Genomic DNA, 18520 nt, shown 5'->3' with positions numbered 1-18520 from the left:
GAGCCATTTGAGCACACTGCCACTTAAGTATTATTACCACAGCTGTATTCATGCTGACTCTTTCCCCTTTAAGGATTTACCTGGTGACGGTCAGCTCGGAAGTGGTAGGAGGGACCACAGAGAAACTTTGTGCTCAGGTCCATCAAGCCACAGAGCCTCTGTCATTGAAGGTGTCAATGGAGATGGAGGGTGGCAGCAGCACCATTCTACTGGAGGCAGCCGTAACACAGGATTTCTATCGCTGCACCTCCTTCCAGGTCAGCTGCAGCTGTGCTGCGTTCGGCAGGCTACAATATTGTAGAAGGCTTTGATAGAAATATATTATGTAGAACCATCATGCCTGTCTGACATGTAGATTAAGGAATCATGCCAGCTCTATCTAAGACATTTCTAACTGCTAAGTTCCACAACAATGTGATCTACTGAATGTGGCCCTATTCTATCTTCTCACATGCAAAAGCATCTCGACTACAGTCAACGAGCCAATTTGTTAAATGTTGACATCATTTGTTTACTTAACTAACACTGACCTGAGCCATGAGCTTTAATAGTAGCTGACCCTTTGAATTGGGTCTCTTTCCCGTCAGTGTTGGGTGTTACACAACCTGTTCCTCGCTACATATTGATTTTAGTTGAACAGTAACTCCCACTAGTTGTACATACACCGAGTATACCAAACATTAAGAACACCTTCCTAATATTGAGTTTTGCCCTTAGAACAGCCTTATTTTGACGGGCCATGGATTCTACAAGTTGTCGAAAGAGTTCTACATAGATGCTGGCCCAAGTTGGCTTGACGTCCTTTGGGTGGTGGACAATTCTTAAAACACACGGGAAACTGTTGAGCATGACAAACCCAGCATTGTTGCAGTTCTTTATACAAACTGGTGCACCTGGCACCTACCATACCCAGTTCAAAGGCACTTCAATATTTTGTTTTGCCAATTCTCCCTCTGAATGGTGCACAGACACAATCCATGTCTCAAGGCTTAAAAATGATTCTTTAACCTGTCTCCTCCCCTTCATCTACACTGATTGAAGTGGATTTAACAAGTGACATCAATAAGGGGTCATAGCTTTCACCTGGATTCACCTGGTCAGTCTGTTATGGAAAGAGAAGGTGTCCTTAATGTTTTGTATACTCTGTGTATATCAGATTACAGTTGATAGAAACTCCTGACTCTTTTTCTGTACTGGTCATCTTAGACTCATGCTGTTACTCTCAGTCTTTGAAAGCATTTTTAACTTGGGTTGTACAGGACAGCCCAGTGTTAGTCAGCATTGGAACATTTTAGGGAGGTGCTGTGTGGTTTGGGAGATGTTTACCGTAGTTGAGTGAGGAAGGGAGCAATGATTTCATTCTCTTGCAGTCCCATTTTTTTTTATGGGGCAGTGTGGGTGGCTGGGTGGGTGGGTGGATCAGAGTTCATTTGGCCCGGCTATTTGATCAGAGCATCTGAATCGAAAGGAGCTCAAGGCCTGCTCTGTACTGTCGCTCTGTAGATGCCTCTACTGTGGAAACTGTTTTGGAAAGTTATGTATTTAATGTTTTAAACCCATTTCTGACACCAAACAATTCTGGGAGGAAATACAAATACAGTTCATATTTTTTGGGGGCCCAATGTAAATGCAGAATGTTTGTTTCTCTTTTCTAGTATGAAACAGTGGAACTTCAGGTGAGACTCATTCAAATCTATTGCACCTAAAAACTAAATCTGCATATATAAGATAAGCAATAATAATGTCATGATCTCCCTTCGAAAATATTTCCTGCCAATATGTACTGCGGCATAAATTGATACAATGCCTGCCTCTGTAACAAAAACACCTTCCTTCAACTTACTATATACAGGACCCCAACTCCAACCGCATTGCTCAGTGGTTGAACCAGTCAACAGTGAGTGGAATTCTGGACCTGTCCCACCCCATGTCTGCAGAGGCAACGCAAGGAAGTTACATCATCACTGCATGGAATGAGAAGGGAGAACAAACCTCCCAAAACTTTGACATCAAAGAATATGGTGATGTCTTCTGTCTGATTCTATTGTTTTTACATTGTGATTAAATTGTGGTCTGTGATTTGTTTTTGGTGTAGTTTAACAGACATTGAAGACGTAATATCAACATGTATCTTTTACAGTGTTGCCCAAGTATGAGGTGAAAGTCCATCTTCCCCAAACAATAACTATTCTGGACAATCAAGCAACACTGAGAGTTTGTGGAAAGTAAGTGAATAAGAAGATGGCGCGTGACAGACAATAAGATGATAATGACCAGCAAGATAATGATAATGACAAACAAGCTTTTACACAAGGACATTTTATGGGCAGAATATTAGGACTTAATGTGTGTGTTGCATAGACTATACTTTATAGATACTGTCCCATGTTTGAAACTTGCTCATGTTCATAGCTGTTTATTTGATTTTTTTACAACACATGTATGTATATACCATTATTGAATTGTCATTCTTCTGGTGACTTTGTTTCTAGATACACTTATGGAAAACCAGTGCTGGGGTCTGTCACGATGAAAGTTTGTAGAAATGCCATTCGACATCACTGGTTTTATGTTTCTAGTAATATCTGCAAGTTGTATATTATGAAAGTAAGTGTTTTTTATTCTTGTTATGCTAAATCCTTCGATGACAAATAGAACTCACTGTGGTGAAATTTTTGAGGTTTATGGAAGCATGCTTTCGTAGTGGAGCTAAGCTGACCTACAATAACTGTACTCATTCTCCTTAGACCGACAAAACTGGTTGTGCAACCCAAATTATGACGTGACCCGATTCGCTCTAAATGAATCAAGGTTTGATGATTTTGTAGTGGAGACTGAGATGGAGGAATATGGAACGGGTAGGAGAGAACTTCATCTTTAACGTAGAGGTGTTTACATGCTCAACTGTTAATTAACCTCTGACCCTTGCCTGTGTTCTCTCCAGGAGTCATCCTTAAAGGTAGTGGCAAGGCAAGCTTCACCGATGTCATCGTAACTGTTTGTTTTGAGGACGTGCCCCAAGCATATAAACCAGGGATTGCATATGAGGGGAAGGTGAGGACAAAATATATTAAATGCCTTTTTAATAACACTGCAGGGAAATGGATTTCTCAGGAAAATCTTTGAAAGATGTTATGATAAATGTTAACGCATCATTTGGAGCATCTAAACCATGATTTTGATGTGTTGTGTTTAATGGGAGTTTACATGTAGTATATTGGACATCTGCAGTCATCCTGTCCTGTGTTTTCAGATCAAAGTGACCGGTCCAGACTCTACTCCCATTCCCAATGAGCCTGTGTATCTCTTCCAACAAAACAGTGGCACATCTGAGGACTGGACTCTCACCACAGACAGCAAGGGCATTGCTTCTTTCTCTCTAGACACTTCTCTGTGGAGTTCTGAGTCTGTGTCTCTGTCGGTCAGTTGTCACTCACTCACGTTTTCCTCTAAATATTTAATGATATATTATTTAAATATGAAAATGTTTGTTCAGAATGAGATCATTCATTTCTCATGGTGTATTCCCTAAGGTTACTACAATTGTTTCTTTTTCATATATTTTCTGTATTTCTTCAACCAGGCTCGTTATCAAAAGGTTAGGGGGGATTATCCGTACATGCACGGTGTGCGTAGACCAGGATATACATCCGCTTTCCATTTCGCAAGGAAATTTTATTCCAAGAGCAAGAGCTTTGTGAAGATAATGCAGGGCGAAGGGAAGTTCTCCTGTGAGAAGGACGGTATGTTCTTGCTCGCTACATCATCCAGGGGGAGGAGCTGATGAAGGGTGTCACGTTCTGACAATAGTTCTTGTGTGTTTTCCTTGTTTTAGTGTTGGTCAGGACGTGAGCTGGGTGGGCATTCTATGATGTGTGTCTAGTTTGTCTGTTTCTGTGTTTGGCCTGATATGGTTCTCAATCAGAGGCAGGTGTTAGTCATTGTCTCTGATTGGGAACCATATGTAGCTAGCCTGTTTTGGTGTTGGGTTTTGTGGGTGATTATTTCACCACACAGGACTGTTTCGGTTTGCACATTTATTGTTTTGTATAGTTGTAGTGTTTTCTCGGTATTCGTCTTGATTAAAGATGTTTAACCCTAACCACGCTGCGTTTTGGTCCGCCTCTCCTTCCCAGGATGAAAGCCGTGACAGAATCACCCACCAATCATGGACCAAGCGGCGTGGTAAACAGAGGCAGCAGCAAAAGCAGCAGCAGGAGAAGCAACAGGTGCAGCAGGAGAAGCAACAGGTGCAGCAGCAGCAAAAGCAGCAGCAGCAGTGGGAGAGGCTGCACTATTTGGAGAAATGAACTTGGGAGGAGATCCTAGACGGGAAAGGACCCTGGGCAGACTCGGGGGAATATTGCCGCCCCAAAGCCGAGCTGGAGGCAGCGAAAGCAGAGAGGCGGCATTATGAGGAGCTAGCACGGCAGAGCGGCTGGAAGCCCGAGAGGCATCCCAAAAATGTATTGGGGGGGGACACAGGGAGAGTGTGGCAGAGTCAGGAGCCAGACCTGAGCCAACTCCCCCTGTTTACCGTAAGGAGCCATGGATGTTATCGGAGCTATCGGCGAAGCTGAGGGCTGAGTCTGAGAGGGTCGAGGAGTTATTGGACAGAATGGAGGAGAGTGAATGGATGGGAGATGAGGAGACACTTGAGGAGGTGTTAATAGAATTGAGTGTGAAGAGAGGGAGCAGTTGATTTGGCGTAGTATGCAAGGCATTCGCCCTGAGGTGCGTGTCCCCAGCCCAGGTACCACTAGTGCCGGCACCCTGCACCAGGCTGTTTCTCCGTCCCATCAATACAGGTGCTTCCGCCTGTCCGGTGCTACCAGAGTTTCCGCCCCTCAGTCGAGAGGCGCCAGAGCCCCTCAGTCCAGAGGCGCCAGAGCTCCTCTGTCCAGCGCAGCCAGAGCTTTCCTCCTCTCCAGCGCAGCCAGAGTCTCCCGCCTGTCCGGCGCTGCCAGAGCTTCCGCCCCACAGTCCAGAGGCGCCAGAGCCCCACAGTCCAGAGGCGCCAGAGCCCCACAGTCTCCAGCGCCGCCAGAGCCTTCCTCCTCTCCAGTGCCGCCAGAGCCTTCCGTCTGCCCAGCGCCGCCTGAGCCGCCCGGTCTGCCCAGAGCCGCCAGAGTCTCCCGTCTGTCATGAGTCGCCAGTCAGCATGGAGCTGCCAGAGCCGCCAGTCAGCCAGGATCCTCCAGAGCCGCCAGTCAGCCAGGATCCTCCAGATCCGCCAGTCAGCCAGGATCCTCCAGAGCCGCCAGTCAGCCAGGATCCTCCAGAGCCGCCAGTCAGCCAGGATCCTCCAGAGCCGCCAGTCAGCCAGGATCCTCCAGAGCCGCCAGTCAGCCAGGATCCTCCAGAGCCGCCAGTCAGCCAGGATCCTCCAGAGCCGCCAGTCAGCCAGGATCGGCCAGAGCCGCCAGTCAGCCAGGATCGGCCAGAGCCGCCAGTCAGCCAGGATCGGCCAGAGCCGCCAGTCAGCCAGGAGCTGCCAGAGCCGTATGTCAGCCAGGAGCTGCCAGAGCCGTCAGTCAGCCAGAAGCTGCCAGAGCCGTCAACCAGCCTGAACTACCTCTCAGTCCTGAGCTAACCCTCAGTCCCGAGCTGCCCCTCAGTCCAGTGGGGCCCTTTGTTAGGGTTCCTAGGCCGGCAGCGAGGGTCGGTGGTGGTGGTATTTAACCTTTATTGAATTGACCATAAATTGACCATAAACCATGTGTTCAAATGGTAACATACATTTTGTTTTTATTGCACCCTTTTCACCACCAGAGATACAGGAGAGGTGGATGTTGAGAAGACTGTCCCTGACACCATCACCAAGTGGGCTGCAGGGGCGTTCTGTACTTCCTCATTGGGTTTTGGCCTGGCTCCCAACACTGGCCTCACTGCCTTCCAACCCTTTGTGAGCTTGACGCTGCCCTACTCTCTCATCCGGGGGGGGTGTTCACACTCAAGGCCACAGTGTTCAACTACCTCTCCAAGTGTATCATGGTAAGCCCTCCCAGTATTGTCTATTTCTTTTACCTCTCCAGTCCCACTTCATTTGGATAGTCCCTGTAGACAACCTGACGCTCTGACACTAAGGACGAGAGAAGAGGACGTGTGGAATCTAGAAAAGACTTGAGATTGACCCCATGTGTTTTCTCCTAGGTGAAGGTAATTCTAGCTGAGTTGGACCAGTTCACAGCCAGGCCATGTGAAGGCTGCCAGTACACCCTGTGTCTGTGTGCTGAAGAGAGCAGCATCTTCAAGTGGATCCTCACCCCAACTGCTCAGTACTTTCTGTCAATCTATCACAAGGCTCCAAATGTACTCCCTGGTCCTTCCCACTAATTATTCTGTAAGATGTAATAAATATGGTGGTAACTCCACTAAACTGCTTATACCTATCCAGACCCTTAATTAATGTAAATGTTGACAGGTTAGGGCCAAAGAGGGGGTAGGATGTGAATTTTGCCATCTGTGGTACCACTGTGGTGCCTAAGGACAGCGTTATTCACTTCGCACAGCTCTCGTCAGACTGAAATGTAAGAATATTCAGTTATGTATCTAATAGACATGGCTCAAATACATTCCTTGTATATATCCTAGCCCTGTAAAGAAATGTTGACAATCGCTTGTACTAACAAGTCAAGAGGGATATCTGAGAAAGATCTCCCTTGGGGTATCAAATAAATGGAGGGAAGGAAGGAAGGAATGAGGGTGGGTGGGAAGGAAGGAACGAGGGAGGATGGGAAGGAACGAGTGAGGGAACAGTTGAGCCAGGGTACATGAGTGACTGAGGAGTGGCTAGAGGAATATTTTTTTTAAATAATGTTTTTATTTAATTAGGCAAGTCAGTTAAAGAACAAATTCTTATTTACCAAAAGGCCTCCTGCGGGGATGGGGGCTGGGATTAAAAATCAATTATATAAAGAAATATAGGACACAACACACATCACGACAAGAGACAACACAACACTACATAAAGAGAGACCTAAAATGACAACACAGCACGGCAGCAACACATGGCAGGAGCACAACATGGTAGCAGCACAAAATAGGGTACAAACATTGTTGGGCACAGACAACAGCATAAAGGGCAAGAAGGTAGAGACAACAATGCATCTCACAAAGCAGCCACAACGGTCAGTAAGAGTTTCCATGATTGAGATTGAAATAAAGATGTCCCGTTTGAGTGTTTGTTGCATCTCGTTCCAGTCGCTAGCTGCAGCGAACTGGAAAGACAAGTGACCCAGGGATGTGTGTGCTTTGGGGACCTTTAACAGATTGTGACTGGCAGAATGGGTGTTTGTGGAGGATGAGGGCTGCAGTAGATATCTCAGATAGGGGGGAGTGAGGCCTAAGAGGGTTTAATAAATAAGCAACAACCAGTGGTCTTGCGACGTTTATACAGAGATCACCAGTTTACAGAAGAGTATAGAGTGCAGTGATGTGTCCTATATGGAGTATTGGTGGCAAGTCTGATAGCTGAATGAAAAATAACATCTAGCCGCTCGAGAGCACCCTTACCTGCCGCTCTATAAATTACATCTCCATAATCTAGCATGGGTAGGATGTCTTCTGAATTAGGGTTAGTTTGTCAGCTGGGGTGAATGAGGAGCGATTACGATAGAAGAAACCAAGTCTAGATTTAACTTTAGGATGAGAGGGTGAAAGGAAGCAAGCTGATGGGTGACTGGTCTAGACTGGAATGTTAATGTCTCCCTGGCCTAAACTATGGGGGAGGTGAGTGTGAAAGTGAGCGCCGAGGCATTGAAGACCGAGGAGCTCTGCGGCAACGAGGTGGCCACGGTGCCAGAGAAAGGACGCCTTAACACCATTGTGCAAACACTGCTGGTAGAGGTGAGGGTCTGTCCTGTATAGCAAGTCCACTGTTTCTCCCACTGTGATAACATGTTTTCAGTAACACATTAGACTTTATATCCCCTGCTATTGTATGTTTGGCATATAAATTCTAGGATCAAATGAACTAGATTTGTCATCATTAGACTTTTATTTTGGTGCTGTTTTTCCTGTAAATGGTCAGGTTCCCTCTATTAGGCCGAGGGAACCCAGGAGACGGTTAGCCACAACGCCCTGCTCTGCCCTGCAGGTGATCTCCTGACCTCTCAGTCATTAATGATTGATGATTGACTGATGATTAAGTTGACATGCATTTGTTTTGGTTTAGATTAAATACTTTTTAATTGGTTATACCAGTTTTCAAGTCACTCAGTCTGTCTCATTTATCTGTTTCCAGAGGGCCCAGTGGAGAAGGACATCTCTCTGAAGTTGCCTGATGTGTTTGTGGAGGGCTCTGCCAAGGCCTCTCTCTCAGTACTAGGTGAGAATACTCCGCCTGTTTTGCTGAGGTTTCACACCTAATTCTAATTTTTATAAAATGTTCAGGATATGTTTTCCTTTTGGTGCAGATGAAGTGTAGGCAAGGATTTCTCATCCATGTATTCATGATGGGGGAAGTGGATATTCAACTATTCAACCTGCAGATCTATGATTGCCTTAAGGTTATGGGTGAGGACAGGGATAAGCATTGATTAATGTTAGGGTAAGGAACAGGGATCTGCAGGTCAAATAACTGCCATTAATTAGAGACCAATGTTTGATTGCTTGCCTCAATGGTTGATCTCTTTCACCAGGCGACCTGATGGGCCGGGCCATGAAGAACCTGGACAGCCTGTTGCAGATGCCCTATGGCTGTGGAGAGCAGAACATGGTGCTGTTTGCTCCCAACATCTACATCCTCAACTACCTGCAAAGCACCAGGCAGCTCACCAAGGAGATCCAGACCAGGGCCACAGGCTTCTTAGAGAGTGGTGAGGAAGCTGGGTCTGGTTCAGTAAGGCACAACATAACAAAACTTTTTAAAAATATGTTGCAACGAAAAGCAAACATTTATTATCAGACATGTTCAGTTACAGCCTACACTCCCCATTTTACTCAATAGCATAAAAAAAAATCTCCCTACTGGACACAACCCTGGTAAATAGGCTGCTATCTATTCTGAAGACAAATTATTAATTTAATACATATAATGGGATATGACAAAATCATTTGCAATAAGCCTTGTGCTTTAAAAAAAGACTTGTGATTGAACAGGACTCTGAAAAGATGACCACGGTGTTAGTGGAATTTCTAAATTCCTGTATGTTTTGTAGCCAAAACCAAATTCGCACTCATTCTAATTCATTAATGATTTGTAAGTTCATTAATTATGCATGAAGTAGATCGAGACCAGTCTTAAAAGCCAGGTAACAGCGTTTAATTCAAGAGAGTACTACCACATACACATATTTCCACAGGTTATAAACTGAAAATGACGTCAGCGTTTTCTAAACGTTCTATCTCTTAGAGGCCCTATAGTTTCTCGAGCTTTTCGCTCCACGCCTGAAGTCAAGGTCAGTCAGTATAAATCAGCATTCTAGACAGTCTGGAGATAGCCCGTTCCTGCCACCTGGAGATTGTCCAAATGAATGAACTAAGGAACAGACCTTCATTGTTACTAAACTCCTGACTACATTATATACAATTGGGAAAGGGAGCAAGAGAGAAAATTCATATGTACAGTACATTATAGCATTTGGACTAGTCAGTTCTGATTGGAATGTATACATAATTATTCATTTCAACCATAATTTCCTCCAACAATCCTCCCTTTGATCAAATATTATACATTCAAATATACATCTAATTTTATCAAACATAAAAAATAAAAATATGAACTAACATTATTATAAAGGTTTATCAGATTATCATATGAATAGACATATAACCAATATTATTATAAATGTTTATCCGACACTTCACCCATCATTAATCAAATCTAACCTTAACTCCAACTGTTTTTAAACCTACATCAGAATCATAACTCTTCTTTCAGGATTTTCGTTACAATCTTTATTAAAAAACAGTCTAATATTGAAACAAAGTACAATCTAATTCTAACACTAGTCTCATCAAACATAAATTCCCCAATGATGAAAGATCCAGATGTGTCCACTTGTCCTGTAGTCAGGCATTCAGTCCTCCACGGGTCAGGACCTGGAATCGTCCCACACCGCATCATCTATTGTCATAGATTACTCCAGAGTCCTGGAAATAATAACTTTCATACATACACGCAATCAACCACGTCCGTACAAAACTAACACAGTCACACAGGTGAAGGTAGTCCATATCACAACATTTTTCCATACACACTGTCAACCCAATTTAGTTCAGAGAAGTATCCACCCCAGAGTTTCTGCCAACCCGTGAGCCCGGGTGGTCAAACCAGCTGAGGCTTCGGGCACTGATTCGTCCGGAGCTGTGTTATTTGGGATGTAAGCACAAACATGGTCCTGATTATCACGCATACTTCTCCCTTTTCAGCCATTAACATATCTAATGCAATTCTATTCTGTCAAGCCTTCCAGCTGGCTGCTTCAGTCTGTTCTACAAAACCATTAATAACACCTCTCGTATACCTGTTAAAGCGATGTTGATTATCATAAATATAATTAATCCAGCCCACGTTCTTATGAGAGTAGAGCCCCGGAAATGCTTAACTCTAATCCTGCTAGGATCTGATTTCTTGCTTTGACTAATCTGGCACCTCCCCTGGAACCCCAATGTTATCAATGTATACCTTGTCATCAAATGACCCAGATGGAGTGCTTCTCTTTTCCCGTTTAGATAACTTCATGTCCTGGTGTCGAATGAGTTAACATTCTCTGTTCTATTACAAGTACTAACTTCTCCCACATTTTTTTCCATGAGTACTATACCGGGCCAAACAGTAATAATCTCCTCTGGATACTGTAAAGGGAGGAACCTGGGGATTTAAATAGTGTAAATCAATACAACTGTCATTATCTTGCATTCCTGCTTTCGTGAACATCTTTACCATACCGGCCCAAACTCCTCTATCCAGAACCGTACTAGGGTGTCGACCAAGACCTGGTCATCTCCATACCACAACCCTTGATCCTCCTTCATGTCACGAATATTACCGAAGGTGACTCCCCTTCTTGTTCGGGTGGCGCTCGGCGGTCGTCGTCGCCGGTCTACTAGCTATCGCTGATCCGTTGTTCTGTGTTCGTTTAGTTCGGTCTAATTGGTATCACCTGTTTCTTGTTTGGTTGTTAGGATAGGGTTATATATAGTCTGTTCAGCCCGCTTCTGTTTCGTGCAGGCTTGTTCTCCTGTTTCTTTGTTTGAGTGTATTTTTGTTGGCATTTGGGTTTCACGCTGTCCGTTTATATTTCTGTTCATTTGTGTTTCCACTTTTGTACATGTTATGTTTCCAGGACATTAAAGCATGTTGTTTTTCCCACATCCTTTGCTCTCTGCGCCTGACTCCACACCTCTTCACTCATTTACACGTAACACTTCATTTCTATTTAAAGGGTTAAGCGTTTCTTTATGCCACTCTACTCTACCTTCTTCCATACTGGGTGAGTGGATTCATATAGCCCTCTCTCCCAATGAGCTATGACCTGTGTCCACGATCAATATGGGAACCTGCACCGATATCTCTTTTATTTTGGAACAAAATCCTCATCGTCTAAACCATGGGTCAAATTACCACTCTCCGCATACTCGAGTAGGACGTGCTATATCAGGAATATGTCACCCACGATGAGACAGCTCAGACAAACAGCTTCCATGTGAAGCCCCACCCTCTCCCCTAGAACACATCGCTTAGCAAGAGCCAGACACATCTTCACTTCTATGAACAACAACAGTGAGGAAAGGACAGGTAAGGTATTTTTCATTCGAGAGATGGCCCCCAGAATTCTGTTAATTCCAGTTCTCCTCTCGAACTCTGTTATTGTTCGACAGTGTTAATGTGCCTTACCCTCCCGCAGTGCGATATGAATCCGGGTAGCTCTTTCAGCTAGCTGTCACCAGGAGTCATTGATATGGTCCCCCCAACAAGCCTATGGGACTGGATTGAGTGACTTCACCTGTAGTTCACCTGTAGTGCATAAAATCTTGGACATACAGGTTTGGTTAACAAACAGTTTCTCATTTGTTCTGTTTAAAAAAAAAATTATCAGTTAATTATCCCGTAGGTCACATCCTATTCTATAACACAATTTACCCATCCCCCCTTTGTTACCTGGCTCTGCCCAGGTAACAACCTTGCCTTATTCTTAAACAATGACTTAGGTAAGATTTAGTGAATTATCCTTATGTCTGACATCATCATGTAGGAGCCCCTTTTAATTTTCCACATGTCCAATTCTCCCTTGGGCGCCCATTCATGTCAATCCTGTACCAATTCCCTGTCAAGTTTCTTATCTACTTTTATGAACTATCTGCGCTACTTATATATTTTCTGAAATATATATTTTTACCAATTTAAACCTTTTCTCTCATATCTCTCAAATACCACTAAGCTGCTAACTGTTTGACTTTATCTAAAATCATTGATTTTTAGAAAAAACATGTCTATGAGCGGCTTTTCTCTAAAGTCCTTACATTTCCTTAATCAATCTATCTTAATCCTAACAATAATCCTAAATCATCACAGATGTCCTATATTCCTGTTAAATGTAATACTATTTAAAAACTTATAATAATCAAACAAGGTCTAATAAATGCTAACCATATTAAAAATCCTTCCTACACTAACAAGCCCTCTCCTTCGGGGACCCTCAGTATTCTATCTGACAATAACATGAATTTAATATGTATTGCAAAGTGTGGAATACCTTATCTACAGTAATTTATCACCCCTAAAAAACTGCAACTTATTTTTCTATGTAATTCCCTGCCCTATTGGCTTAATCTATTTTATCTTCCCCTATTTGTTCTCAATGATAAATATTACTTTTTCTCTGTTACAATACCAAATCATTAATAGCCCATTCAAAAACTTCACAGCTAATGTTGTAAAACAGAATCCTGAACCACTTTCTCATTTGTGGTTCAAACAATAATTCTAAACCCCTCAACCAAAACTCCATTATTATGAATTACCTTAAAACTAGTAACTCAATATGACCACATTCATTATACAAATGACTCTCCCCTGAGGCTGATCAGACCTCAGAAGACAGTCACGATAAGATCAATAGGTCATAAAATTTAAAGAGAATTCACTTGTATAATTAAAACTCATAATGTTCCATATGTGAGTGTGCCTCTTTAAAATACCTTGTCACTGGGAACAGGGAAATCCCCTTAACCCAAACTTTTACTACTACAACGACACCCAATAATTCTGATAATCCCTTCACATCGTTTGTTTTAAATCTCTTGATGTATCATGTAACTTATTTTTCTATCTTCAAATTGTCGTCCCACAATATTTTTTCCACTGTCATACACTCAAACCACTGTGATTGACGTGCACTCTCCCTTTAAGATAAGACATTATTTTTCCCCGTAAAGAAAAACTGAGAAAATAGATAGTGTTTTTTATTTTATTTTTATTTTTAGGATACTTTAACTTCTAGTTCGAATTCCCAGGCGTTACCTAACCAAAAATCAATACTCGGAAAAACAATCACAACTTTTTACGATTAAACTATTCTTACCTATTTTATAGTCCAAAGCGTTGCACTAAATAGTCCATTTAGTGCTTGGCACTTCCGTTGCAAGCTGTGGCATCTTTACGATACTTCTCCTTTTTTAAATGAAATGTATCTGGAACTTCTGGCCGCTTTTGAAAAGTAACTCTAAGCTATAATGCACGCATTTTCCCTCTAAATGCCACAACCCCTTTTCTCGGTTCAAATTTGAGGAACGATGTTGTTAAACGTGCAACGTCATCACCCATCTGCCTGCCTCTGTAAAATATATATTCCCTATTCAGATTGCGTTCAGTTTTAAATTCTAATCATCAAAGTATAACCAACCCAACTTCTCAACTTACCATACTCTAACATTTAAACGTAACATGTTTTGTGTTAAACTTATCATATGTCAGTCGATTCATAAATAGCTATAACGTCCGGATAGCCCGAAATTGTATCGTATCTCTCCGTTATTCCCTACATTTCTTTAGGTGACTTTCTCTTCTATGATACATTTATTTAAATACGACTCCCATCTCAATACATTATTCCACCAGATCGTTTTGGGCAAAATAGCGTTTTTCACCGAAATTGTCTCGCCATTATTTTTAATGCCTTCTTTTTTAACAAAATGTATTCAATCTAAAACACATAATAAACGTTCATTTCATATCTTTTACAAACATTGGCGACCGTATTTTTCAGGCAAAACATGCAAATAGGTAAATTACAATCTAATATTAATTTTAGTTAAACGCCTCGGCCGGGATTACAATTAAACCTTCTTTTGACTCACCTTATCCATTTTTCTCAACATTATTATTATAATTGTCCGTAGTCCCAAAACTTCGACACCGGGAATTCCCAGAAAATCGTCCTAATTACGGATATAGCAAGGAAGGGTTTTAAATATCAGCTTCCATTCAGGTTCTTTGTCTGAGTCAGATTTTGGATGCTTCCCTTCCATTCTCTGTTTAAATTATTACGGTAATCTCCCGCTAGTTTTTCAACACTTCTTTTGAGGAATTTCTAAACAATCCTTCCTTTTCTGTCTGACTGTTTGTGTGTCTCTTTTATGGAAATCTTACCAATAGCTTTGACTTTTGAATCAGATATTAGGTCTTACCTTACAACTATAAGCCCAGGGTTTGTAAAGCCCTAGTTAAAATCTTATTTTCCGGTTGTGCAGAGGGCTTTTAAAGAACGCTAATAATCGTTATCTCACGCCACTAATTGTTAGACTCCCCTCTCGCATGGAACTATCCTGTCTATAGATATGGCTTTTATCTCATTTCTTTAGATTTAAGTTCCCTCTCCTCCTTATTTGGATATTTCCGTAGTATTAGTTGAATCGGAACGATGATCAATACTGCCACTATTCAAATGACCAATCCAGTTAACTTGCGCATTCTTGCCGTCTCCCTACGCACAGTATTTGTACAAGCTCACCGTCCTATCCCCCAGTACCTATTTAATATCCCGTCTTAATCTCGGGCGGGTGTGCCTCTCATGATTAAGTTTAGTTTATTTACGGTAGTGCACATTACCACAGGTTATTTTCGAACCTGCTTCAGTGTATATCGGTTATACAAAACCCAGTGTATGATGGTCATACAAACCCTGTGGGAATAGCAAAGTTCCCATTATTGATGAATTCTGAAAATTTCAGAACATCAATTAAAGAACTCAAATCCCCCCAGAATCGAGAATAAAGGCTACTTTACCTGCTGCCGGCTGGGAAAGCATTGTTCATTTGAATCTAGTCACCTTCTCTGTACTCCGTGATAATACGCAGGCCTGAATTTGAACCTCAATTCAGAGGTCAGGTCTTTAGTAAAACAAGTCAAAAACGAGTCCGTGCACGATTTTCATCGTACTACCTCCAGATAACAGGGAGGGGTATTTAGATCCGGGATCGAAGGACCAATTGTTAGTGGAATTTCTAAATTCCTGTATGTTTTGTAGCCAAAACCAAATTCGCACTCATTCTAATTCATTAATGATTTGTAAGTTCATTAATTATGCATGAAGTAGATCGAGACCAGTCTTAAAAGCCAGGTAACAGCGTTTAATTCAAGAGAGTACTACCACATACACATATTTCCACAGGTTATAAACTGAAAATGACGTCAGCGTTTTCTAAACGTTCTATCTCTTAGAGGCCCTATAGTTTCTCGAGCTTTTCGCTCCACGCCTGAAGTCAAGGTCAGTCAGTATAAATCAGCATTCTAGACAGTCTGGAGATAGCCCGTTCCTGCCACCTGGAGATTGTCCAAATGAATGAACTAAGGAACAGACCTTCATTGTTACTAAACTCCTGACTACATTATATACAATTGGGAAAGGGAGCAAGAGAGAGAATTCATATGTACAGTACATTATAGCATTTGGACTAGTCAGTTCTGATTGGAATGTATACATAATTATTCATTTCAACCATAATTTCCTCCAACACACGGTCTCTAACAGTTTGTAGTCTGATCATTTCTATGTGCATCTCCCCTCTGACTAGCAACATGTTGCCTATATTTGGCACAAAACCAGTTAACTGCACCTTCCACATACAGTACCTGTCCCTAGAAGGAGAGTCTGTTTGTTCATTTGGCCATTTGTGTTGCAGGCTACCAGAGAGAGCTCAACTACAAGCATGATGATGGCTCCTACAGTGCCTTTGGGAAGAGTGATGAGTCTGGAAACACCTGGTCAGTTTATTGCAAGTCCACACAGTCATAATACCGTCTCTTAGATTATTCTACAATTTAGATGTTTTTTTAAGTCCCTCTAGAAAATGACATTTGATTTAAGGGTGTTAACAATATGTAATAAAGGTAGAATGTGTTTGTCTCAAATCATTTCTGGGGGGAATGGCCCTAGCCCTCACCCTCCGATCCAAAAGGTCCCAGATGTGCTCAATTGGATTGAGATCCGGGCTCTTCTCTGGCCATGGCAGAACACTGACATTCCTGTCTTGCAGGAAATCATGCACAGAACGAGCAGTATGGCTGGTGGAATTGTCATGCTGGAGGGTCATGTCAGGATAAGCCTGCAGGAAGGACCTGCCTTGCAATATGCCTACAAGCCCTCAGTCCAGCCTCTCTCAGCCTATTGCGGACAGTCTGAGCACTGATGGAGAGATTGTGCTTTCCTGGTGTAACTCAGGCAGTTATTTTTGCCATCCTGTACCTGTCCCGCAGGTCTGATGTTTGGATGTACCGATCCTGTGCGGGTGTTCTACGTTGTCTGCCACTGCGAAGACGATCAGCTGTCCGTCCTGTCTCCCTGTTGCGCTGTCTTAGGCATCTCACAGTACTCACATTAAAATGTATTGCCCTGGCCACATTAGCAGTCCTCCTTGCAGCATGCCTAATGCACGTTCACGCAGATGAGACCTTCATTGCCTACTGTCTGTAAGCTGTTAGTCTTAACGACCGTGCCACAGGTACATGTTCATTAATTGTTTATGGTTAATTGAACAAGCATGGGAAACGTTGTTTAAACCCTTTACAATGAAGATCTGTGAAGTTATTTCAATTTCTATGAATTAGTTTAGTCTTAGTAACTCCAGTAACATCTTCCCTGTGTCCTCTCAGGCTCACCTCCTTTGTGCTGAAGTCCTTTGGTGGGGCCAAGCCCTACATCTTTGTGGACCCCGCCCACATTGCCCAGGCCAAGGCCTGGTTGGCCAGTCACCAGCAGAATGATGGCTGCATCACATCAGTAGGGAAACTCTTCCATAACGGCATGAAGGTAAAGGGGAATCAGAGTTTAGCTGGAAGTAAGAGTAGGAGGAGTATCTTACTGCTGCCACCTAATGTGAAAAGGTGACGTTAAGGGCAGAAATTCAGCAGGTTCTGGTGCAAAAGTGTCCCATTCTATTTAGTGCAATGGTGGAGTCGGCATAAAATCCTAGATAACTAAACACAAAATACTTGATAACAATACATATCGTACAATCAAATACGTGTACTTTACATAATTCATCCTGCACTGACACCTGGGATAATGTACTGTTCAGGAGGACCTTAGGACCCCACGTGTGCCCCAAAAAAGCACATGCTGAGCACAACAAGAATCCCAAGCATGTTTTAGCCTGCCCTGAGAACACACCACCTCCTCAAAGTTACCAGAGTCTGACTAGTCCTGACATCTTTTGTGTATCTCCAGAACAGTACACTTGTATCTGAAGGGCTTAACAGGTTTTCCCACCCTGTTCTTTATCTTGGTGCACCATACCATGCGAATGTTTTAAACACTGCAAGGATTTTTTCCCTGATATCGGTTGATATCAGTGTGACTTTGAAACTCTGTAGCACCTGAGAGTACTGTATGATATTGGATGAAGTTTACTGTCATCCTTTGGTGTTATAGGGAGGGGTCGGGGATCAAGTGTCGCTCACTGCCTACATTACCGCTGCACTGCTGGAGCTGGATGGCAACACTACTGTGAGTTATCATGACCTTTCTCTCTTTCCATATCCATGTCTTTTTATATCATATTGATAAACAAGACCACATTTGGTGCTTTTATCAAAAAATGTACAGCCCTAGGGGATATTTCTGCTTAGCCGTCCCAATATTTCATACATAGAAATACATATCCGTCAGTGCATTCGGAAAGTATTAGACCCCTTGACCTAATCCACATTTTGTTACAGCAGGGCTGCCCAACCCTCTTCCTGGAGATCTACTGTCCTGTGAGTTTTCAGTCCAACCCTAATTTAACACACCTGATTCTACTAATTAGCTGCTCAACAAGACCTTAACTAGCTGAATCAGATATGCTAAATTAGGGTTGGACTGAACCCACAGGACTGTAGAACTCCATAAAGAGAGTTGGACAGCCCTGCGTCTCAGCCTTATTCTTAAATGGATTAAATGAAATGTTTTTGTCGTCAATCTACACACAATACCCCAAAATAACAAAGCTGAAGCTGGTTTCTAGAAATGTTTGCTAATTTATTAAAAATAGAAACAGAAATAATGTATTTACCTAAGTATTCAGACCCTTTGCT

General features: G+C 42.6%; 1 protein-coding gene and 1 pseudogene across 1 annotated transcript; both read left to right on the top strand.

Moving 5' to 3' along the window:
• The first annotated feature begins 61 nt into the window (after nt 1-61).
• Nucleotides 62-18008, top strand: LOC115136881 (alpha-2-macroglobulin-P-like; annotated as a pseudogene).
• Nucleotides 4322-5860, top strand: LOC135573976 (uncharacterized). The gene is made up of 2 exons (XM_065024541.1): nt 4322-5661; nt 5773-5860. The coding sequence occupies exon 1, from the start codon at nt 5162-5164 to the stop codon at nt 5591-5593; it is 432 nt and encodes a 143-aa protein (XP_064880613.1). The 5' UTR covers nt 4322-5161; the 3' UTR covers nt 5594-5661; nt 5773-5860.
• Nucleotides 18009-18520: the final 512 nt, after the last annotated feature.

This window comes from Oncorhynchus nerka, linkage group LG11, assembly GCF_034236695.1.
Source record: "Oncorhynchus nerka isolate Pitt River linkage group LG11, Oner_Uvic_2.0, whole genome shotgun sequence".
Lineage (NCBI taxonomy): Eukaryota > Metazoa > Chordata > Actinopteri > Salmoniformes > Salmonidae > Oncorhynchus > Oncorhynchus nerka.
Note: the sequence above shows the minus strand (reverse complement) of the source record. Positions and strands in the feature narration are given on the sequence as shown.